This window comes from Diadema setosum, chromosome 1, assembly GCF_964275005.1.
Source record: "Diadema setosum chromosome 1, eeDiaSeto1, whole genome shotgun sequence".
NCBI lineage: Eukaryota > Metazoa > Echinodermata > Echinoidea > Diadematoida > Diadematidae > Diadema > Diadema setosum.
The window spans coordinates 10,976,431-10,999,043 of record NC_092685.1 but is presented as its reverse complement, the minus strand read 5'-3'; the positions used below and the strand labels follow the sequence as shown (position 1 = coordinate 10,999,043).

Here is a 22,613-nt window from a genome sequence, read left to right as displayed (position 1 = left end):
CCTATGGGAAACACGTTGGGTTAGGGTTAGGGTTAGGGTTAGGTTTAGGGGGTTAGGGTTAGGGTCCCCAATCTGTGCCGTCTAAAAAAAACACGCTAGCGGGCACCTGCCGTATACGGCCACTAAAAACAATTCCCTCTGAGAGAAAAAAAAGTATGGTATGGTATTATGTTAGCGGCCACTTTTTTCGTCTCCCTTGGCTGGCCGGCCGCTATAGACAGGTTTGACCACACAGGTTTGACTACAGGTTTGAAGTACAGTCTTCTTCTTCAGAAGAAGAAGAAGGCGGCGGCTGTACTTTCCAACAGACTCGGGCTCAGCCATCAGCTGGTGGTGCGTACATCACACAGGTTCCCCATCACACATCACAGCAAAGATCATTATCCCGATCCTACACACTGACTGTATTTACGCGTAGAGAATACGTAGGATCTTTACAGCCACCGCACCAAGCCACGCCACGGTCGTCTGCATCGAACGTAGAGGAACTAGAAGAGTTTAGTAATCCTTTGGCTATCATCAAGTCAATGCAGACAGTGAATATAGCTTGATATAATATTCTGCCTGCTGTTTTTACCACGAGGCGTAGCGATAAGGGCCAAGTTCAAGAGACCACGAAAGATAGGGGCCAGCAGGAACACCACCGCCTCTTCCAGTCCCAGTGAACCGGTGCTCTCCCGCCCTCCTCGCCCTGGCGCCCCGATAACAGCGCGACGCGTGACCGGACCGCACACAAGGCTCCACGGGCGTCGGTCGAGAGATGCCCTACTCATCTCAGTCCCTATCATTGCTATTGATGGGTCCATAAAAACGATATCTTAGTTTGACAGTCTAACTCGGCCATTGTGATTCATCATACACCAGTAACCAGTTGTAACACAACATCATTGTTTTGCTTGACATGATATCACTATTATCAGGTCTTGAGGTAGTCGGAAAATTCAATTCCTCTGCAAACGTGACAGATTAAAGACGTCTATCTGTAGTATACCGTAGGCATTTTAGAGCAATTGGAATTTCGAGTTGTAATTTATGTTGGATGGGCATGCTAGAGCTCCGCATCTCTGGGTGCTCAACAAAATAAACAAATGAAATGGCTCTCCGTGCTGTGTGGATCATCCCGCTGCCAGGGAATGGACCAAAAGCAGTTGTATTTTCAAGGTGTGTTCACAACATGCAAAGCTGATCTTTACATCTGTTTTGAAATGTATGACTATGTACAAGTATGATGACTATACTATAGATAATTATTCTATCTTTCTTGGCAAACAGTATCGTGCAGTTGCTTTTGACTACCAATTTCCAAAATGTGGCTGAAAGTTTACCACTCATATACATGTATGTAACTATAAAAGTTTACACAGCCCAGTCACATGGCGTCTGGTCAGGCTACCATTCATGGTCTATAAAGTGTACAGTCAACCTTGCGTAAGTCTAATCTATTTGGACTGAAGAAATAGCTTTGACTTAGAAAAAATTGGACTTATGAGGGATTGAAAGCAATAATAGAATATCAATTATATAAATACTAAAGAGGAGAGGACTTTAAAAGACCTTCGAATTGGGCGATTATTTGTCTTGTGTGAGGCCGACTTAAGCAAGGTGACTGTATGTCACTCTCACAGGCATAAATAAAAAGCAAAAATACACTAGTGGTAGAGAAGGAAAATTTGACTCTGGTTAGAGTTATTTTGGGGGGAGGGGGTACAAACAAAACTTCCCCAAACAAACTGAAAACAGCCAACCAAAATGTCTTTGAAGTTTCATAATCATAAGCAGTTGAAAGCTTTTACAATTCCAATGGTATGTTTCTCCAGAAAGTTACGTTGAAAGAGAATAGTGAAATATGAATAAAACCAGTTAAGACTCGTGATGAGGCCTTTCTATGTGCTGTGAAGTCATTTCATGTTGATATGTGTGGAAGCCCTTGAAAGAGAGCATAAATGTGTTGAAATCTTTTAACATGTTTGCCTTATGAGTTCTGCTATTGAATACCTTCTGGATATATGCCATCATGCTGAGTTAGATGTGTCATAGCATCACTCTAAAATGATTACCAGTACATGGTATCAGAATATCAATGAATATGACATCCAGGCAGCTTACGGTTACATTTCACCCCCTCATCATATGTAAGGGGAAACAAAGAACTTTAAAAATGCTGAGGCACTATTTTTTTGAAAAGTCAAATACTGTTTTTGCAGTATGATTTGTGGTGTTTTTCATTGTTAATTTCATGGGTCAACTGATAATTGCAAAAATTTATGTACAAATATTGCCCCCTGTGTATACATTTTATATCTTCTTTTAATGCATGGAAATATCTTACTTTTTGTCTGAAATGGGAAAATACTCATACCTCACTTTGTCACAGTGGTGGGTCTTGAATGCGAGTTTAATAAATTGTGATATTTTCTCACATGTCCTCATTCGAAGAATATAACTCTGCGATGTATGATATCCATGGATGTTTACAGAAAATATCCCACAGTGGAGAGGAGAGCAAGGATCTTTGCAGTCAGCCGAGAAAACGGTGACTATGTGAGAGTGCCGAATGAGGAGGTTCTCTACCAAAATGTGTTGGATAAACTGGGCTTCAACTATCCCTCCAACAAGGTAGTAGGCATGCAAGCATCATGCTTTGATCAGCATTTGGGCTTTTCTTTCATTTTTGTTACAAACCTAAGTTGTATCCATCTGATCTAGTGTGTTGGTTTGTAATGGCTTTTCCAAGATGAAAATTCCCAAAATGTCAGATTTTTGCCATGATTATGATTTGTGTGTGTATGTGTGTGTGTGTGTGTGTGGGGGGGGGGGGGGTTGGGCATGGGGGTACATTTTAAAGGTAGTTCTCGTACGCCTGCAGAATTGTTGGATTTTGCTCCAAAATGTAAACGTATGCCTAAGAAATTTGTGGAATAATGCTGTAATAGCAAGATATTTGCTGGGTAACAAGGAAAATGTGAAATATCAACCAAAGAGGTTTTGCTGGAGTCGCAGTCTCAGAATGGGGTCAGACTAACTCGGACTCGGGGACAACTCGGCCATGCTTTGACGGCAGGCTGTGTTTTCCCTCTGGATTATACAGTGTTAATTGGACTATGGGAGTGCTTCACGTTATGGCTGGTCGCAGTTTTGGGCTGAGTTGGTACAATGCGCGGCGCATCAAAGAATCTCTTTGGCGCACATACAAAATGAACGTGTAAACTCTCTGAAATAGGGCCGAGTTATCCCTGAGACTGAGTCGGCCTGGATCCTTCTTGAATAAAAGTTGGTATACCAACTTCTATTTTTGATCTCAGAATACTCCAAAACAACTCCTCATCCCAACAAATCGCGTTAGCCAGATAAGTTTCTTGGTAGACTCTTTTGATATATTGCAAGCAAATATGAAATGATGCAAGACGGGTTCTCAAACCCTTACCAGATCTATGTTTTCACTTTAAGTATGAAAGTAAGCAATGATATTGGTAGATTGATATACATTGTGGATGAAAGATAGCATTGAGCAGTGATATATTGTTCTGAGTCTGATTGTGTCAGAAGTGTTCACATGTGTCTTTCTATGATGACATTGTATCGTGATGTTGGGTAAGGACCAGTCACATGTCCATTCTGTGCCTTCTTCATCCTGCCCCTGACAGTTTATAGCTTCACGAGACAGCTGTGACAAAGCCTTCCAGAAGCCTGTCTTTGAGGTGACAACAAAAGAGGGGAAACTCTGGCCTGTCATAATGGTCGAGAAGGTGAGAACTTGAGAAGGGACGAGATTGTCATTGAATACATAATTATGCTTAACGTTTGTACCCTTATAGATACATGTGTATGTACCTTTCCACTTGACTTTTGATGTTTAGTGAAATCTAGTCTGTTGACATACAGGTAAAACACTACAGCTTGAGAGTGAAAACTGTCAATGTATTTACTCTTAATGATCGGCTAGGAAGTGATTGGTAAGAAATCACTTTGAAATTAGGAGCATTCATAAAACTCATGCAGGTGGACAGCATCTAGTGGTGGATTATGAATTATTGAAATCCTTGTGTTGAGACACTACCCCCAGCCTGAAGAATGCGAAGAAGAAGAACCAACTGAACATGCCCATAGACTTTTAGATAGAATTTGCCTTCTCAGTTAAGTTCAAGGATTGTACTTGTAAAAGCTTTAATCACCCTAGTAGCCATCCCTTCAATGGGGTGTGTGTGTGTGGGGGGGGGGGGGGGGGAGGTATGTAGGGACGTACTGGTAGGTTTTACAGGTACATGTACATTCCTTCCCCTTGTGTGTTTGTATGTTAACACAGAAAATCAAGAAGTAACCCTTGAGAACAATTGTTCAGACAATCACTTATCCCATATTGATATGCACTTGAACTTCGCTTTTGCATCTTCTCCTTGGTCAATTCAAGTTTGTGTATAGAATTGTTATTTTCAATGAGCTGGCATCATATTTGATAGCTTTTTCCTAAGTCAGCACACACATGTTGTCTATGAGAACTCTTTTTTTCTTCTCTCTTTCTGACTATTTTACAGTATGGCCTCCTGTTCTGCTGCTTGCCACTCGTTGAATCTTCAACATCCGCAAGGCCACCACTCATTGATATGTAAGTTTTTGATTTCAAGGAAAGAAATCGAAAGTAGTTCTATGCCATGATGTCATTCCTACTCTGTAACGTAATGATAACCGTCGTATGTGGATGGTAGAACCACTTTTGACCCAAGCCCTGCCTTTGTTCTCGGAAACCAGCATAGATGTTTGTTATTGAGCTTCCCATCCGTTTTACAGTGACCCTAGGCTATGGAAGGCATCATCATAATGCTAAAACTTCTTTTCAGACCACAAGTTTTGTTTTGAAAAATCATTATAAATGTAATAATGAATTTATAGTGTGAAGAAACATGAAGCTTGGATGTATTATTGAAAAGAAGCTTTCTATGTTGTTTGTTTGTTTGTTTTATTATTCTAATTGTGTCGTTATTTCATTTTCCGCAGACCTGGTGTCTCTGTAGGCTTCTCTTTGCTATATCAACTGGCAGACATCTTGGGTTCTCTTCCAAGGCACTTAGATGTGGTAATGTAGCCATCTTTGTTTTGACAAAAACCACAAACATCAACTGCTTAACTTTTGAAAATGTCTTTAGGTTCTCCTTTATTGATCGAATGTGTATGTTGAATGGAATAATGTTTTTTTCTTGTGAATTGCTAAACATGTTTATTTTGATTACAATTGTTTTTTTGTTTTTTTGTTTTTTCTTGTTGTTTGTGGTCTGTTCTGCCATAATTTTTTATATATAAAGAGTTGTAATGATTTCCAAGATTCTCTTCAAACAATAGGTACCGGTATTCAAAGAAAGAAATATTTGGCGTAGAATCTTAATGGCAAACATGCTGGTACCATTTTAGCAGAAATTTGTCTCTAAGCTATGATGATTTGTTATTTTATGATATCAATTTAATTTTGACTGTTGCTAGGTGTGCTTGGTTTATAAATATGTTATTATCACTGAATGAGGAAATCAAAATGATTGTCCTGCAGGATTTGAAAGAAAAAAAAGAAGAAGAAGAAATATCACATAATTGTTGGCAGTATTGCCGTCAAGGCCTTTTTTTTAATTGCTTTATGAAGTTAATCCTATGAATCTTTGTGATCAGCAGTTATGGAGAGATACTGTGCTTATGAACATGCAAATAATGTTGTGATTCATTAAAGATTTACATTTGAAATAAATGTGGAGTCTCTGTAGCTATGAATGTTTTTCTCTTTGCAGACCCATCCTAAACTCCAAGAGTTGAACAACTTCCTGAGCCAGGCTGCTCCCTTCGGTACTGTTATAGATTCCAATCCCACCACAGTAAAAGCTGCAGTCAGTGGCAGGGTTTGCAGCCAAGCCATCTCTGCACATTCAAAGGTATGCTGGTTGCCACTCGTTTCCACTATCTTTGGAAATTATAATCTTTGCGACTTTCAGACATCTGTGAATGGGATTAAATGAGTTGGAGAGTTGCATTAATTGGCCACTAAAGAAGCAATTGAATGTTCATACGCAAGCAACCTATATACCGATGCCATCACACATTGTCATTTAGTCGACAGTCTTACTTCAGATTAAGATGCATAGTGATCCAGCAGACATCTTGTTGGCTTTGCAAAGTGTGTTTAATAATTTGTTAGACAGTTTTGAAATGAAGGTTTAGTACTACTTGACTTTAGGTTATGCACTCCTGACATGTCTCGTAAAAGTAACCCTTGGTGGTGTTATCAACACTCTTCTTCAACTAAGCAACCGGCATGGCGCCCAGTTGTCCCAAAGAGCAAACCTCTGCTTCACTTTGCCATCACAGAGGAGATGAGAGCTGTCTTGTACAACAGAGATGACATTGACGATGTGTACCAGTTGTTTGGTGCTATCACATGCAAGGTAAATATCGGTATAATTGCTGCTCATTTGTTCAATGCTGCATACTTACTGTATGATAATTTGACAATGAATTCTATAATGTGGACATTGCATTATTCTGGTCTTTTCCAGCATTTTACTTTGATTAAATGATAGTGTACTGTTTGTTTGTTACAATTCTCAGTGTTTTGGGGATATCATTCGTAACTCAGAAATTAGCCAGGAATACTAGTTCATCACCAAAACCTAGGAACCCCACTTAGGGAGAATGTTGTAAATCGTACGGAAAAGCAAGATTGCATGAGCCACTTTCGTTGGTGGAGTAAGCAACAGTGAATGGGATGATCTGTTAAGAATGGAATGCTTTGCTTTGATACAGGCTGAACTGGAAGGTGCCATGCCAGAGGTGACCGTCAACCTGACAGTCCCCCAGGACTCCACCCCCATTGAGAACCTCGTCATACACCCTTGTGTTGCAGCATCAGATCCCCTGAATGTCCAGCCAGGTCAGTACCACAATGTGCTTGTTCAAAAAGAAAACACTCCACCCCCTGTGTGAGAGAGTTGGCTTGTTAGTGTATGTTTATGTCAAGTACAGAGTATTTTGAAAAGCAAATTTGTGCTGTGCGTTTATTAACTTATAATAGGGAAACCATCTGATTATTTGATAAGAATATTCGATCTGTTTGTGGGTCTGCAAACATTCTGGGGACATTCCACTCATTTCCAGGGACAAGCTGTCTATGGATTTCTACCATCTCTACAGGAGTGGAAGTGTCTGCTAATAAGCCAAGGAATCAGTGACTGTATACGGCATATATTTCGCAAGTCTAAATTTTCATGAATTAGGACTTCCCAACAATTTCGCGAGTGGTTAAAGTCGCAGTCATGGAATCCTGTACTGAACGGAGAAATGTATACGGATACGTCACATTCATATCGGCAGTAGAGTGAATATTTTCACGTTTTTAATTTTGCAAATAGTAGCCGACTCGCAAAATTCGCGAAAATAAAAACCTCGCGAAATATTTGGCGTATACAGTGCACTATCTTTCAATATAACCAGGTGCCTAAATCAGCAGATACTGTGCTGTATTCTGCACACATAACTTATGTCTACAACTGTACATGCACTGCACAGTGAGTGTTAACTCTCTATTTCAAGTGTGCAACATGTGTAGTGTGTTTGTGTTTGTGTGTGTGTGTGTATTATGTACAAGAGAATCCTCCAAGAGCTGTTATGGGAAGCATTTTTCAATCTTCTTGTAATGAACAGATCAAGTAAGGGATAAAATGACAGTTTTACCAGCAAAATCCTCTTGTATGTATGAAATTTCCTTATGTGTTTCTGAAATTCAGCTTGCTATATATAGTGACTTGTGCCATAGATATGCATGTTGAGATATCCATACTTGGAAAAATGCAATAACAATGAAATCTTGTAGCCGTGTTCGTTGTAACAATGATCACAGGTAACATGATTTGGTCCACACTTGCAGGTGAACTTACATCAACCGTGCGCAAGTTTCACTTCAATCCTCCTGCCGAGATGTTCATCCTCTGCCACTACACAGCCACTGCTCCAAAAGAGTCCTCGAGCATGACCTCGCCAGCATCAACTTCTCGACCAGGATCTGTTTCCATGGCAAGATCTGCCACGCCCACTTCCATCACAAGGTCGACAAACTATTCATACAGGGACATACCCCAGGAGACTCCCACAAGAGGGATGACAATCCGTGAAATCACGCCGACTTCGGACAGGTCAGCATCACCTACTCCTTCTCAGTTGTCATTCCAGTCCATGGCCACGCCTTCTGAACTGCCAATCAAGGTGGCGTATGAAATGACAGGTGATGAACAGGAAGTGGAAGTGAAGGTCAAGGTGAAGCTCAGTGGCAATGTCAGGAATTTCTTTGAATACCTGGAGGTACAAATTCCATTTTTCAACAGGTAAGAAACTCTCTGAACTTTATATGTGAGAATGATATTTGAGTCATGTTGATATCTCTTGCATTTGTTTGTTCTCCCCAAAGAAACTTTGAGTAGCTTGATTGCTAGAATGTTGTTTTGTTTTGTTAGTTTTTTTTTTTTCAATATGATTTCTTGCCTGGCATATTCATATGATAATGTGCAATGGATACCATTTTTGGAAAAAGAAGTCCTTTGCACATTTTATGGAACATTTCTTAGAGCAGTTCATGGGCAGTGTAACATTTATATCAAATTTAGTTTTATGCCATTTATGAGATTTGATTTGGGTGGTCAATGCTTTTTTTATGACGGACAAGAAAAACAGTCATAACAACATTTATAGTGGATGTTGATGGCCAAAAAATGATACCTTAAAAATAGACAATAGAACACTTCTTGCATACACTGCATTCAATATTATGCTTGGAATCATGGTATTTGACTGTTCATGTAAAAAATCATATTTCGCAAGAATCAAAGTACCTTGTTTTTCCCCCCTCATACATTTCTCAAACTGTCTTTACCTTACAGGGGTGTGGTCATAGGAGTGGATGTCAACCCAAGCATAGGGAGTGTAGTTTTGTCTCAAGACAGGCACACATTGGCTTGGAACCTGGGCCAAAAGCTGCCTTCCCGTACGCTGGAGGCCAGTCTCAAGGCCAGTGTCCAGTTTGGATCCCGGGATGAGCTGGACGACAAGAAGGACTCTTTCTGCGTGGGACTCAATACCTATGCATTAGTGAGTAGGGTGCCAGATATACTGACTAGTCTTTAGGGTTAAAGGCCTACACACTGGATAGTAAACATTTGGTTGGACCAGGCCCTAGTGTAGACCAAGGGATGGTCCTTGAGCATATTCATTGTGAGCACTAAGCAAGGACTTTGCAGGGTCTTTGACTTTCCATCATGAAGGACAAAGTCATTAGGTTTTGAAAGCCGAGTTACTTTAATAGTGTTTAGAATTTGCCAACAGCCAATGAGAATCACGTACTACAGACAACTTGGACAGAAGCTAACTCAAGCTTAGTGAATAGAACACTCAACTGTCCTGCATGTAATGCAAGTCTCCAACAGCAGTGCTGAATAATTACTTCATATATATGTATGCCATATGAAAGTAACTAGAAATCAATTTGAATTTTTAAACTAAATCTTATAAGACCAATGACATCCAGACATTTTAATAAAAATTTGTAGAGAAATTTGTTCCATGATGCATGATGATCCACCATGTTTGCAGCGATTATAAAGAATATTAAAGTTGATTGACAATAAAACTCTACATCTGTTCTTGTGTTATTTTTCCACAGGTCTACTTCAAGATTTCTGACTACACACACAGTGGATGTAAAGTGGATGTAAAGTCAGTGCAGGTCCAACCAAGCTCAAAAGCCAAGGTGACAGCAGGTAAGCCGAGGTGTCCACTCTGAGACAAACTGGAACATGCTACCCAAAGATCTGGTCAACTGCCCATCTGCTGACCAGTTTGTACAAGAGGTCCAGCACATCCAGCTCCGTAAAGAGGAGATGAGCTTTTTGTCTTGCACCAGTTTTGCACCCGAGTATTTTGGAGATGATTTGATATGGCAGGGCATGCAGTACACTAAGCCTGAAAATCAGTACCTAATACACCACGAGATGGACTGTACTTTCCAAGAACAAGCTCTTGGTTAACTCTCATGAAGTAGGCCTGCATTTTTCTCTCTGGGTGATTATCACAATCATCTTAGATTTCTATAAAACATTGTTCAAATTATTTCAGTAAGATTAGTTTAAATTGTTGACTGCACAAAGTACAGAACACAAGTTCTGTACTAAACATTCTATAATGCGCTTGTCACTTCATGCAGCATTTGTGTAATATTGTGTCTTTCGACTCTTTCTTCATTAAATCCGCAGTTCGCGAGTTCATGACCATGGAATACAAGGTGTGGAACTCACAGGGAGATGTACTTTCTTGCCTTCCCCCAGTACATCAGGAAACATGACTCTCCGAACTCCTTTCTCTTTTGCGTTCCACAGAACAAATTGTACTCCCCAGATGTCTGGCATGGTTTGGCTCTGCATCACAGCGTAGTATCATTTACACGTATTTGATTTTATTTGATCTGGCTATTTGAGTCAATGGTGTAGAAGAGATGTTAGAATCACAAACGTCACAGACACTCAAGCACCCACCACACAGTAGAGCATGCCCAGTACATCTTTCAGAAAAAAAGCAGCCCAGACTGCTGCCTACATCTTCACCAGTTGTAACTGAGGAACAAACTTGTTTTGTGATTTATGATCAGTGTTACATGATAATTGACACCAGTCTTCACAACAGACAGCAAGTGTAAGTGACTGACTTGCAATTGCTTCTGTAATTTTTGCTTAAGTAAATAAGACATTGCTATACACTACAGGTCTTAGGAAAATGACACTACAGTTAAACTCGCATAAGTCGATCTTCTCGGGACTGAGCAAAACACATCGACTCAGGCGAGTTTCGACTTGTGCGTAAGTCGAAAAAAATCGACTTAACAACAGTCACACCACACGTACATTATTGTATAATGTACATGATGTTGTCTACTCTGGAGCCTAGAGCTGGAGAGGTGTGCCGCAGCACGGGTCGCCCGGCAGCGCCGCGGCTAACTTTGTATGGACAGTGCATTAGCATTGGCACAGGTCGGATTACTTTACACCCTCGTTAAACCTTGGGGAAGTGAATATGAACGATATTTGAGCAGTGATTGATTCCAGTTTACCATACCGTGGCTTGAAATGCGTGTAGAGGTGTACTTCTGATTTACCTGTGCCCGTAACTTTCCCCCTACTTTCCGCTTTGAAAACTCAGCAGCTTCATCGATCCACTGCACAGCGCAGACTGCAAACATACACAGACTATACACAGCCCAGTCGCGCTGTACGTACGTACGTAGCGCTAGCGCGACTGGACTGTACCAGCGGACCTCCAAACACGAAGAGAGTTCAACAATCGCATGCGATCGCTTTGAATTTTGATACTTTAGATCATTTTTTTGTCACCTGTCTGGTCGGGCTAGTTCTTATGTAAACACAAACTGGCGTCTCGTGATTTTGACAGTGATTTATTGCACAATAAAATCTTATTCGACTTAGGCACAGTGAATTTAATGGTTTTTCCGTGAAAGTGTTCTTGGAATTTCATCGACTTAGGCGAGTATTCGACTTACAAAATTCGACTTGTGAGTGAATTATTACACGTAAGTCAATGGGGAAAAATCGGGACTTTTTAAAATCATCGACTTGCGCGATTATTTGACATATGCGATGTCGACTTAGGCGAGTTTAACTGTATATTGTTTTGTCAAATTTATTTTAAATTGTTTTATTGTTGATGCTGCTGGCACAGTACTTGAGCACATTTGTGTTTTTCATTCAGTCTCATTATTACATTGTGTAAAAACAATTCTCCATGGAGCTGGGTATGTATTGAGGACATGATGTTATATTCTTGCATTATGCATCGTGAATTTGACACCATCACGAAAATTCAAGAAACATCTTTGTTTTTATATTTTTCTAATGTTTTAAAATGCTGTAGGTAACTTACTTAACAGGCTACTTCCCCTGGCTCTTTGATTTGAACTCATTCTACCAGCTTGCCAGGGGACTCTGATTTAATCAACACCCACACTCACACACAAAAGAGTGAATAATGCATAAATGTGGGCAATAGGTTGGACAGTGCAATTCCATGACTTGTTCTTGTACACAGAATGCAAGATCTATTGTACAGTTATCAGGGATGTGAGAATTAAGTTTAACCTGATCACAGACTTATTTACTCTGCCCAAAGCCTACTTTTCAGACTTTTTGCAGTTCAAGTGCCTTGAAATGTTAATAGTTAAAGGCACTTCAGACTTTAAAAAAAAAAAATAGATTTCAGATTTTTAAAGATGTTTTTCTGCAATTATACCCTCACACCCCTGAGTTATGTGAAAAGGATCTACATTACAGGCGACTCCTGATATAATGAATTCCTCAGGACCGGCAGTTTTCTTTCGCTATACTTGTATTGAAATTTTGTTACAGTTGAACAATAAAGTATATAAAGATATACTAGAAGACAATAATTTAACTTCACATTAATAACTTAATTCTTACAATGAGAGTTTTGTTATAACCACATTCGTTATACCGGGAGGGCACTGTAGAGTAGTACAATTTGTAGTATCAAATCTATATCTTATTTAGAATGGCTGTCTCAATATATTCCTGTCATTTTCTTAAACATGTATTGATGCGGCATACAGGATGGCTTTCTTGTTCCATACAAGGGACTAATACTTATGTCATGTCTGCAACTTAAAATCACAACAGGTAATATTGAATACTCTGAATGACACACACTTTGCAATAGTTGTTGCTGATGCTTTGTAAAAATCAAACCTTGTTAAATCCTATCATACTAGTACCAAGAAATTACCGACGAGCAGGAGGAACAGGCTCTACAGTCAACCTTGCTTAAGTCGACCTCGCATAAGTCAAATAATTACCCAAGTCAAAGGTCTTTTCAAGTCTTCTTCTCTTTATATTCTGTTGATTTTGAATACTCAAAAGTCAAATTTCTTGTAGTACTAAGTTATTTCTTAAGTCCAAACAGACTCGACTTATGCAAGGTTGACTGTATCTTCGCATTTCAAAATGTGAACTGAACTAGCCTTGTTTAACTTGCTGTTCTGTCAGATATGTATAATATGAAAGACAGTTGACCTGATTCATACATATCTACTTCAAGCCATATCTTGGATGCTATGAAAGGACAAAAGAAAACTGATCTATTTTCAGCAAATGCATCTTTATAGACTAAATGCCACTTTAAGCAGAGACCAAGAGCACGGGTAAATACCCAGGCTTCATAGCTAACCTCAAACCAAAACTGATGCTCAAGGTAATGTGACATGCACCTTTTAATACTTCAGGGGAATATCCAACGTCATGGGATGATGCCTTCACCTTTGCACCTCATCTTTAGTATTTACATGAACACTGGATATGTTCCTCTGGCATTATGACTTGAAAGCTTTTTGAACTCAGTTTGAGACAGAGATACTACATACTCCAAAATCGATATAATGATAGCCACGAGACACTGTGCATTCAATGTGACCAAAGAGTGTGTAAAAGCAAACTGGTGTGCATGCAAGAGCATATTAAGATGTATTTTAAAAAAGTCATGAAGAGTTACCCATGATGTAATGTGGTACAAGATACATCGTATCATATCACTGCATGCTGTAAAAGCTTTTAGCTTGTTGACCAACCATTATTCTACAAAATTCTGATTTATATATCTTCTTTGCTGATGACAAATGGATCTTAGATGTACATGATGCAAAAGTGAACTTAAGAAAATTCAGTGCACGCTCTACTTTTATAACTCCAAACAGATTTGATATGCATAAGATGAACAGTCATGTTCTTCACTGTCACTTTTGTGGTTATAAGTGGGTTTCATTTTCATCCATCAAAGATTGACAGGAAATTATTGTGGGGCTTGATGACCATTTACAATCTTTATGTGGGCTACAGTAGGGTGCTTTATGTGTACAAAAAAAAATCAAAGCTGAGGAGTACTTGTTCAGAATATTTAGGACAAGTACTCCCTCGACACATTCTGTGCATATCTAATATTTTATATCATGTTTGTCCTGTCAACAAATCTGTAAGATTTCTCTGATAAAACTCATATTTTTGTTTATCAGCAATAAAGAGAACTGGATACCAGTTACACAAGGAAGTTCAGCTGTTTTTCATAAATGTAACATGCATTTTTTGCTGATGATCGGGTGCTGAAGAATGCGCAAATAGAAACAAGTCTATTCCACCATGGAAGATGTCAAGAGTGTCCCAATTCCCAAATACAGATCACCACTGACATTGGACAAGCAAATAGAAACAAGTCTATTTCACTATGGAAGTTATCAGAAGTGTCCCACTTTCCAAACACAGATCACCACTGACATAGGGCAAGTTTCCCAATCCTAATTATGATCGTGTCGGCCCTTGAACACTTTCATCTCAGACCATGGGGCGTGACAGTTGGACAGGCCCTCCCCAAACTGCAAAGGGACTACGTGTCGGTGTTCTCCCGTATGCCTTCTTTGCCAAGTCTCTTAAGGTCCTTTAGGCCTTCCAGGGACAAGTATCTGATCTCACAATGTGGCAAGGCTGGGCCCAGGATGCCCAGGACACCGTCCATGTCCTTCACGGCTGGCAGGTCACAGAGAAACAGCATCTTCAGTTTGCTGGCATGGGACAGATTGTGATTGGAATACAGAAATTGTAGTAGTTTCTTACTTTTTGGTGCCAGATCTTTCCTCACTTTGCTTGTCATTAGTGTTTAAACCACTCCAAGCTTTCAATACAACTACAAAGAATGAAGGTTGTCTTTATGCACTGCTATTACATTTTTGCTCATTAGGTATTATCTCCTAGACAAAAAGAAAATACGTAAATGTTTTTCACATCAAAACAATCTCAATCAACTTTATTGATTTCTGTGCTCCTTTTTATGCACATTTTTATTCTCAAAGCATTGGAGCAATTAACATCACCTTGTGCAATGACTAGATTTTAAAGATTTTATCACTACATACAACACCAGGAACAAATCAATTTCTTGATATAATACGTGTAGTTCATATAGATGGTTTTCACTCAGAGAATGGTGAAAGTTTATACAGGTTTTTGTTTTGTTTTTGTTTTTTGTTTTTTTTAACAGGGTAGTCAACATAGTGCTTGAAATTTGAATGTCATAATAAGCAAGTAAGGTGACCAACTTTCTCAAGTATGTGTATGAATTCAAGCTATCTTGGCAAGCAGGGAGTATGCAGTGTTGTGTGAACCAAATACCAAACTTTGGATATTACAAAACGTAAGTAAATTTCCAAGTTTCAAGCATGTATGATAAAGAATTTGAACTGTCAGGGTAAGCAGGGAGTATGCAGTGCTGTGCCAAACCACAGACAAAGTGGCACAGATTGGTCCAAATATCGTAGCATGAAACTTACTGGAGATTAATCAGGTTCGTTAAACCCTTGTCTGTGACATCACCACAGCTGCTGATCTGAAGCTCCTCCAAACAGTCTTTTAAATAGATCAGTTTTGACACACATGTATCCTGGAGATATGTGCAGTGATGCAGCTTCAGGTATCTAAGATGGTCAATTCCCTCTGTTGAAGGGGAACAAGAATACAAATGCAGTGATCACTGAGAAGTGAAAAAAGTGGTGGATGCTTCTTCTTCTTTTCTTCTTTTTTTTTTAATCCTAGTACAATCTGTGTGCAGGCCTTGACATAAACTGACATATAATATTCATTCTACAACACACAAACAATTTCTGTAATCACATGATGAGATAAACATCAACAATGTGGTGGTAGTTGTTTTTTTTTTTCAGTTGTCATCCTGTATTAACTTATTTCATACGGTGTTTGGTCAGTTTGACACTAATTTGGGAACCAAATTCTACTGGTACATACCCATTGCTAGCCAGCCAGCTGCACTTTGCTACAAGTAATACATATGTAGTGCTCTTTGCAGGTCTTCACAGTCTCTCTTATTTTCTCAAACAGTCCACATGTCTAGTAATTTAAAATAGCATTTTATGGCATTTACCACTTTAAATATACATAATAAACACAATGACATTACTGGAATATTACAATGTAGTGCTCATATCCCTTGAGAGGTGATGCCATCTGCAATGAGCCTATTTGCCTCCAAGACACCTCCTTTCCTGTGCAAATATGGGTAATCACCTTGAACCCAAGAACTTACTGAAATGCTCGAATCCTATGTGCATGACGCAGGAATCTGTGGCATCGACCTCCACTAGCTTCAACTTATCCTTGCCCCCAGCTGGTAGGAGGTTGTAGTCTTCTGTCCACTTCTCAAAGTCTCTGAACCTCACTGCAGCACCACAACGGAGCAACCACTCGGCAGCAGCCCTGTCCGGGCCAACTTCACGAATTCTCGATCTGTCTACCCTGGGGTCATTGTACAAAAATGACAGGTTATTAACCGAACTAGCTGGCAAAGGCAAAGATTAACTGAACACAACACAAAAATCACAGGTAATTGTTCACTGTATTTAGACACTAGCACTTTTGATAATGTGATTGTGTAAATATATTGTGAACTAAGACACACAAAAAGAAAACCACTAAAATATCCATTATCACCAAAGTATTAGCACACAATTATACAATTGTAATTGAGACTGCCAGTTAGGATTGCACTATGAGGACATGGATTTGCATGCTTTACAACATTCTGCAGAAACCCAAAGGCACATCTTTGGCCTCTGACATTCAATCTATAAAAACCGTCATGAGTGAAGCAAATATATTTGGGATACTCTACTGACAGTTCTTGAGGACTAAGCACAAAACTGTTTTCAGTACTTAAGTTCAGCTGAAGTGCATTTTTAGGACAGGAGTGTGTGTGCTGCAGGGAAGAAACATTTCCATTGTATTGTCCTTCATCTTATGCAGATTATTACACAATAACTAACTTACAATGTGATGGAGTAATACCTCAAACATTTTAGCATCATAACTTTGACTTTATGCCGATGAGAAACTAATTTAATCTTGAGAAGAAACTATCTATTTGCAGATCCTGAAGAGAAGCAGAGAAAGAACTATAGCCACCAATTACTGTAAAACCAGACATTTTTGTAGTCGTGAAACTTTCACAAAAACTTCATGAGGAGCCAAGATTCACAAAAGTAAATACACACAAAAGTTTTTCGCTTTCTATGCCATGCATTGAATGCCAGTGGCAATTTGCAGGTTTCATGCTGTGAAGGTTTCTGGTTTTAGAGTAATTTAATGAATTTTTTAATATGTACACAAAAAAACAGAGAATTAAATTATATTGGAAAGTCACGAATTTGTCTATTATCAAAAGAAATAGGCTTATGATAGCAAGTCATGGTGACTTATTAACACTAATTTGTTTCCATGTATGCCACTTTGTTGTTGTTGTTTTTTTTTTTTGGGGGGGGGTTGTAAACACAAATACAGAAAAAAAAAATGAGTCCATCTATCCATTCCATTACAGTACAGTAAATTGTAAAAAGAAATGGAATGATTGTTGAATTGAACTCTTATGATGATGTTTTCCTTTGATGCACCAAGGAGTTACTACTACTAGCTAGGGTCATCGCCTAGTACCTTCTTGGTCCCTGCTCTTTATAGGCCACATACAAAAAAAAAAAAGATGCTACCTGATGCACAACAGCTGCATTCAGACCTACCAAGTCTTGCACCTATATGTGTGATACTCATGCCTAATCGGGGGTCTTTCTACAATTCCGGTTCTATTATTTTACCACACTGAAAAGTATGACTCACTGGTTGAATACTGCATTCAGCATACCCCAAAGGGACCGGACCCCATACTGCTGATGTGAAGGCAAGCCTTGACAGAGGACACTTCTGACAGGAAGCTTAATGTGAAAAGGAGTGAAAAACAACAACAATTAAAACGTGTCACATGCCTGCATTCTCCAATCCAGTGTGGGCCCTCTTCATGCACTCAGAAATGTAACTTGCATATAAAGTGTAGACCAGTACGGTACCCATAGATGTTGTACACAGGGTTTTCATTTGTACAAAGACCAGTGATACCGTAACCATTTCATGTGATTTCTAATTTCTCATACCGGTATATGACATAGGACTGGGGTAAATAAATACTTTGTAATGTTCTCTTTTTTTTGGGGGGGGGGGCAGTTGTTCAGGCAAAGGTCTCCATAACTATACACAGCCCAGTCGCTTTAAGTATTCGCACAGCGTATCAACAGCGTCTGGTCGGGCTAAGGTCTCCAATACATTGACAAAGGCACAATTGTTGTCAGAGTATATACTGTGCTAGACTTCCATTATTGCGTTTTAGAAAGACCAACCAAAGGCTAAGCTACAGGATGGCCACTTTGAATGCACCTGACATTGCAGAGTGTAAAAGATAGAACGCCTAGACTAGGTTGTTTGCAGTAACCATGGTAATGAAAGTGCAAGTGTGAACATGTCAGGACTGGAGAGATTCCCTTTGTTTGTAGAGAAGACTCTGCTGTCATCTGAGAACTTTCTGTAGAAAAAAAAAGAAAAAAACAAAACAAAACACACAAACACACAAAACAAACAACTAGAATTCCAGCAAGTTGGGTTTGAATCCTGGAATTACAGTGTGGAGAGGAGCGGAGCCCATGAGTTCGGGTCTAGGAAACATTATGGTGCTGTAACTTTGAATCATGATGCCATGAATAATTCAAACATAGGTGTAGATCTAGTTTCAGTTTTTGGTAATACAATCTAATACATTTTCGTGTCATAATGTCAAACTGCCTAACCCTATGTCTTGCAGCCTTGCCCTTTGACTCGACTCTCAATCACCATCTCTTCACTACTACCTGACACTAAATATACTCAGTTGATGCTAAACTGTTTGGTAGTTTTCTAGACTATGGGCTCGCGACAATTCAAAACAAGTAGAGTCTAGGTTTATAAATGTTGACACACACACAGTCAGAAGTAAAGTTTTGATATGAATGGCTCATACGGTCATGAACGAATGTGACGCAGTTTAATTATGGCAACAAGAATTCTATTTTTATTTTTTTTTTGTACCTGACATGAATATATACACGTCGGACTAGAGAAATGGGCACAATCACAATACCTGACCAGAGCTGCAGCTGTTCACTGACTGAGCTGCGTTTGCACAGAAATACTGTGAAAAGAATTCAATGGCAACAAAATGACTGTACAATAAGGAAAATTCAGGGGATTTTTTTTATCACTTACCCGGCTTAGAAGAAATGACATTTTCAGTTGAAAGATACGACTTCGCTCCAACTCCAGAAAGTATTTTACAGAGACTTGTAACACGAGACAAGAGACGTCGACTGCAGTCAGTGTCGCGTCGTCTGCTTTTGCTGGAAGCTCGTTTAGATTTACAGTACATTTCAATCATTCATATGATTGACTCAACCTTAATACTATCTATTTCTTTCCAAAACATCAAATGTGTCTCCTTCGAACAACAGATTGACGCTAGGGCACAGTGTGTGTTAAAACGGTGTCAAAAGTTTGTGGTCTTTTTCTCTGGATTGATCACCATCAGGAGCACGGACCACAGTGGCTGAAGTATCGCAAAAAAAAAAAAAGAAAAAAAAAGAAGTAAAACAGAGTTATTCTTATAAAAGGTGGGTCCCGCCTTTTATTTGGATTGCTCTTTTTTTTTTTTTTTTTTTTTTGGGGGGGGGAGGATATATCAGCTATTTTAAAACCAATTTTCATCAGATAAACTTTAAATTCCTCTTAGAATTGTATGCTCTTCATATTTCATATACAGTGTACTAGTAAGGGGTTTCTCATGTTAGCTGACACACACACACACACACACACACACAAAAGAGAAAAAATGGAAATGCCTCTGAAGCCCATAGATCTCACCCAAAACTATATCATCCCTTTTATTGCAAAACCATAAATTTTCTAACGCGATGAAGGAGCATTGACTTTCTCAGCAGGCTGTATACGGGAATAATCCATTTCAGTAACACCGTAATATACCCTGGATTCTGGAAGATACCAGTAACACAATGAGGGAATGTGTATAGGCCCTAGTTTTCATAACAACTGGGTGAAAATCTCATGTACACTAGACAAGTATGAAAATGCAGGGAGGTGGAAGAAAGATCTTCCACCTCCCTGGTAGGCCTAAACCTTTCTTATCCACCCAGGGCCAGCCATGACGGAACTTGGATTTATGCAAAGACATTATTCTATGCTGAATTGCAGCATTGTTTCGTTGTGCCGGATGATTTCACTATCGTTGTTGACTAATAGTTCTGCATTCACTACGAATCCGATACCGTGACAAAAATGATGTCTTTTCAGTTTTAACTTTGTGTAAGTGCAATGTTTAGGATTGTAAGGTATGACATTGGTATAACTTGAACTATCACATATATAATTACTCCGCTCCAGCAGCTCAGACTTCTATGAAAAAGAAACCAAGGTTTGATAAAGGGTTTGTGTGTGTGTGTGTGTGTGTGTGTGTGTGTGTGTGTGCGTGTGTGCAGTTGCCATGGCAACGCCTTGTCGGGTTCAAACACAAAGAGTGTCCTATATAACTACACCTATAGATCATCATATACAAAATTTGAAATAAAATACAAATTTAGTAAATAATATACTGTGTAAAGAGTTCGCTCCAAAAGGTTTAGTATACATTGTGGTTATACCATGACAACGCTTTGTCTGGCAATTATGAAAATCAGGTCTTCCACATCTATACCTCATTGTCATAATCTTACCAAATTTAGATACCATGCTATTTCAAAATTGCACAAGTATAGAACTTGCCACCTCAGGTGGTACCAATAACCCATTTTCGGGTCTTGGCCCATGGACTATTAATTTCTTTTCATTTCTTGAATAATGAACGTTCGGAGTAATGAACTTTTAATTTCGTATTAACGAACCTTCGCACTAATGGACTTTCTTTCATTTTCGGTATGACGAATCTTAGGAATTCAATAAATTTCGGAATAACGTTACAAAATGTTCCGATTAACCAACATAAAAGTTAAGGGAATTTATGCGTTTCGGAATTGCCAACTGCAACATAACGCGATTTTTGTCTAAAGGTTATGTTCTCAAAATGGTTATCGATCATATATTACGTTCTCTCATTCGTTCTCTCAAAATGCACGTAGACGTCTTTATCATACATCACAAGTATAGCTTAAACAGATTGAAGAATAAAAAAAAAATAACAACAACAACTTTCACAGCAAGTTGAAGGATCAACTCATTTTGTCTTAAAAATCCCATTTTCCACTTTCCTCATCATTTTAATGACCTGGGTAGGCCTTATAATTTGTACAGTGAACTCAAAGGTCCATGGGCAGATATTTTGCTCAGGCATGCCTCATCATAAAATATAGTCTGTTAATGTCGTTATTATGCTGGACGTAATTATGGGCTTAATGGATAACATGGCAATAAGTATATTTGTTTCTCCTTGCCATAATGCTTGTGATGAGGCCCTAATAATCACGAGAACAAAATCTCCTTACCAGTAACCAGGTATGCATCCTTGAAAAAGTCAACTAAACTAAATATCTGACCGCATATCTTTTTTTCCATGTCCCCATCATGAATTCCAAATTCCGTCCGATTTAAGCGCGGGTCATTATGCATGTACAGAGTTTTTGGTTAAAACTATGGGCGGAGGTGACTCAAAAATACAATGTGTACTATTCACTGAGGGATACAGCCCCAAAGTGAATAGCCCTTTCAGAGGCACCGATGCCAATAGCTTTAACCAGAAATATTGGCAGAGTATGTTTGTTTTAAATTTTGGATCAAAAAATTGAACAAAAGAAGAGGAATATGAGGCAAAAAGTCGTGCGTGGTAGATGCGATGTTGTAGATGGATACTACACTGACCGTATACGACTCATTTGAGCAACGCATGATGTCAGACTCCTTGCTTTGTGATGGTAACTAAATTTATTGTTTTGTAATTAATTGTTACATTTGACATTTAATTTGACGGTGTGAAGCTGCGAGAGATGTCAGAATTGCTTTGTGATGTCATAATTGATTTGTGACATTATTTTGCAAAAATTGATAATACAAATGTACATGTATTTGCAAAATGGCGTCATAAAAGTGACGTCATTTTGCAAATAGTACGCCATGGAATGTCAAACATGAGAACATTCTGGCATAGCTGAAAATGCTTTTAATCATGGTGAAGCTCTTTCAACCAATAACTGACGGCGGATAAATTTTTGTCCAAAAATATGAAACAAAATAATAATTAAATAATTGATGTATAAATTTACACTCCCGATTTTTCCTACTAAAAAGATATAATTTAAGGTCCGGACGTTTGAGACTTTTACAAGACTTTTCCAAGACTTTTATGAACCAGATAACGATGTTTCTGTCCAGAGCACATTAGCTTCGCACTCTCCATGTATTTGAGATTATAAGTCCTGTCGTGTACTGCAGTTTTATACATGCCGATTTCTGTAACAGAAAGCTATAGTTCGCCTATCCGGTCCCTTTATACACTTTTCGTCTATAGCTTTTTGCGACATTTTCATGTGACTAGAAAGGTCAGTATCTTCTTTTTCCAAACACTTCAGCTCAGACTTAAAGGAAACCCAAGCCCAATACCGGGAC

The 22,613-nt window shown here is 38.9% G+C and overlaps 2 protein-coding genes across 2 annotated transcripts; one reads left to right on the top strand and one right to left on the bottom strand.

Moving 5' to 3' along the window:
* The first annotated feature begins 1,023 nt into the window (after positions 1 to 1,023).
* Positions 1,024 to 10,880, top strand: LOC140234111 (AP-5 complex subunit mu-1-like). The gene is made up of 12 exons (XM_072314190.1): positions 1,024 to 1,161; positions 2,478 to 2,616; positions 3,645 to 3,746; positions 4,533 to 4,603; positions 4,993 to 5,071; positions 5,769 to 5,909; positions 6,282 to 6,419; positions 6,778 to 6,904; positions 7,898 to 8,351; positions 8,904 to 9,111; positions 9,683 to 9,779; positions 10,272 to 10,880. The coding sequence occupies exons 1-12, from the start codon at positions 1,094 to 1,096 to the stop codon at positions 10,358 to 10,360; spliced, it is 1,713 nt and encodes a 570-aa protein (XP_072170291.1). The 5' UTR covers positions 1,024 to 1,093; the 3' UTR covers positions 10,361 to 10,880.
* LOC140234101 (ATP synthase subunit s, mitochondrial-like) lies at positions 10,689 to 19,402 on the bottom strand. The gene is made up of 5 exons (XM_072314184.1): positions 19,215 to 19,402; positions 17,763 to 17,857; positions 16,183 to 16,391; positions 15,413 to 15,575; positions 10,689 to 14,647 (listed from the first exon to the last, which is right to left on the bottom strand). Exons 1-5 carry the CDS (start codon positions 19,233 to 19,235, stop codon positions 14,473 to 14,475), a joined length of 663 nt encoding a protein of 220 aa, XP_072170285.1. The 5' UTR covers positions 19,236 to 19,402; the 3' UTR covers positions 10,689 to 14,472.
* Between the last annotated feature and the right edge of the window lie 3,211 nt (positions 19,403 to 22,613).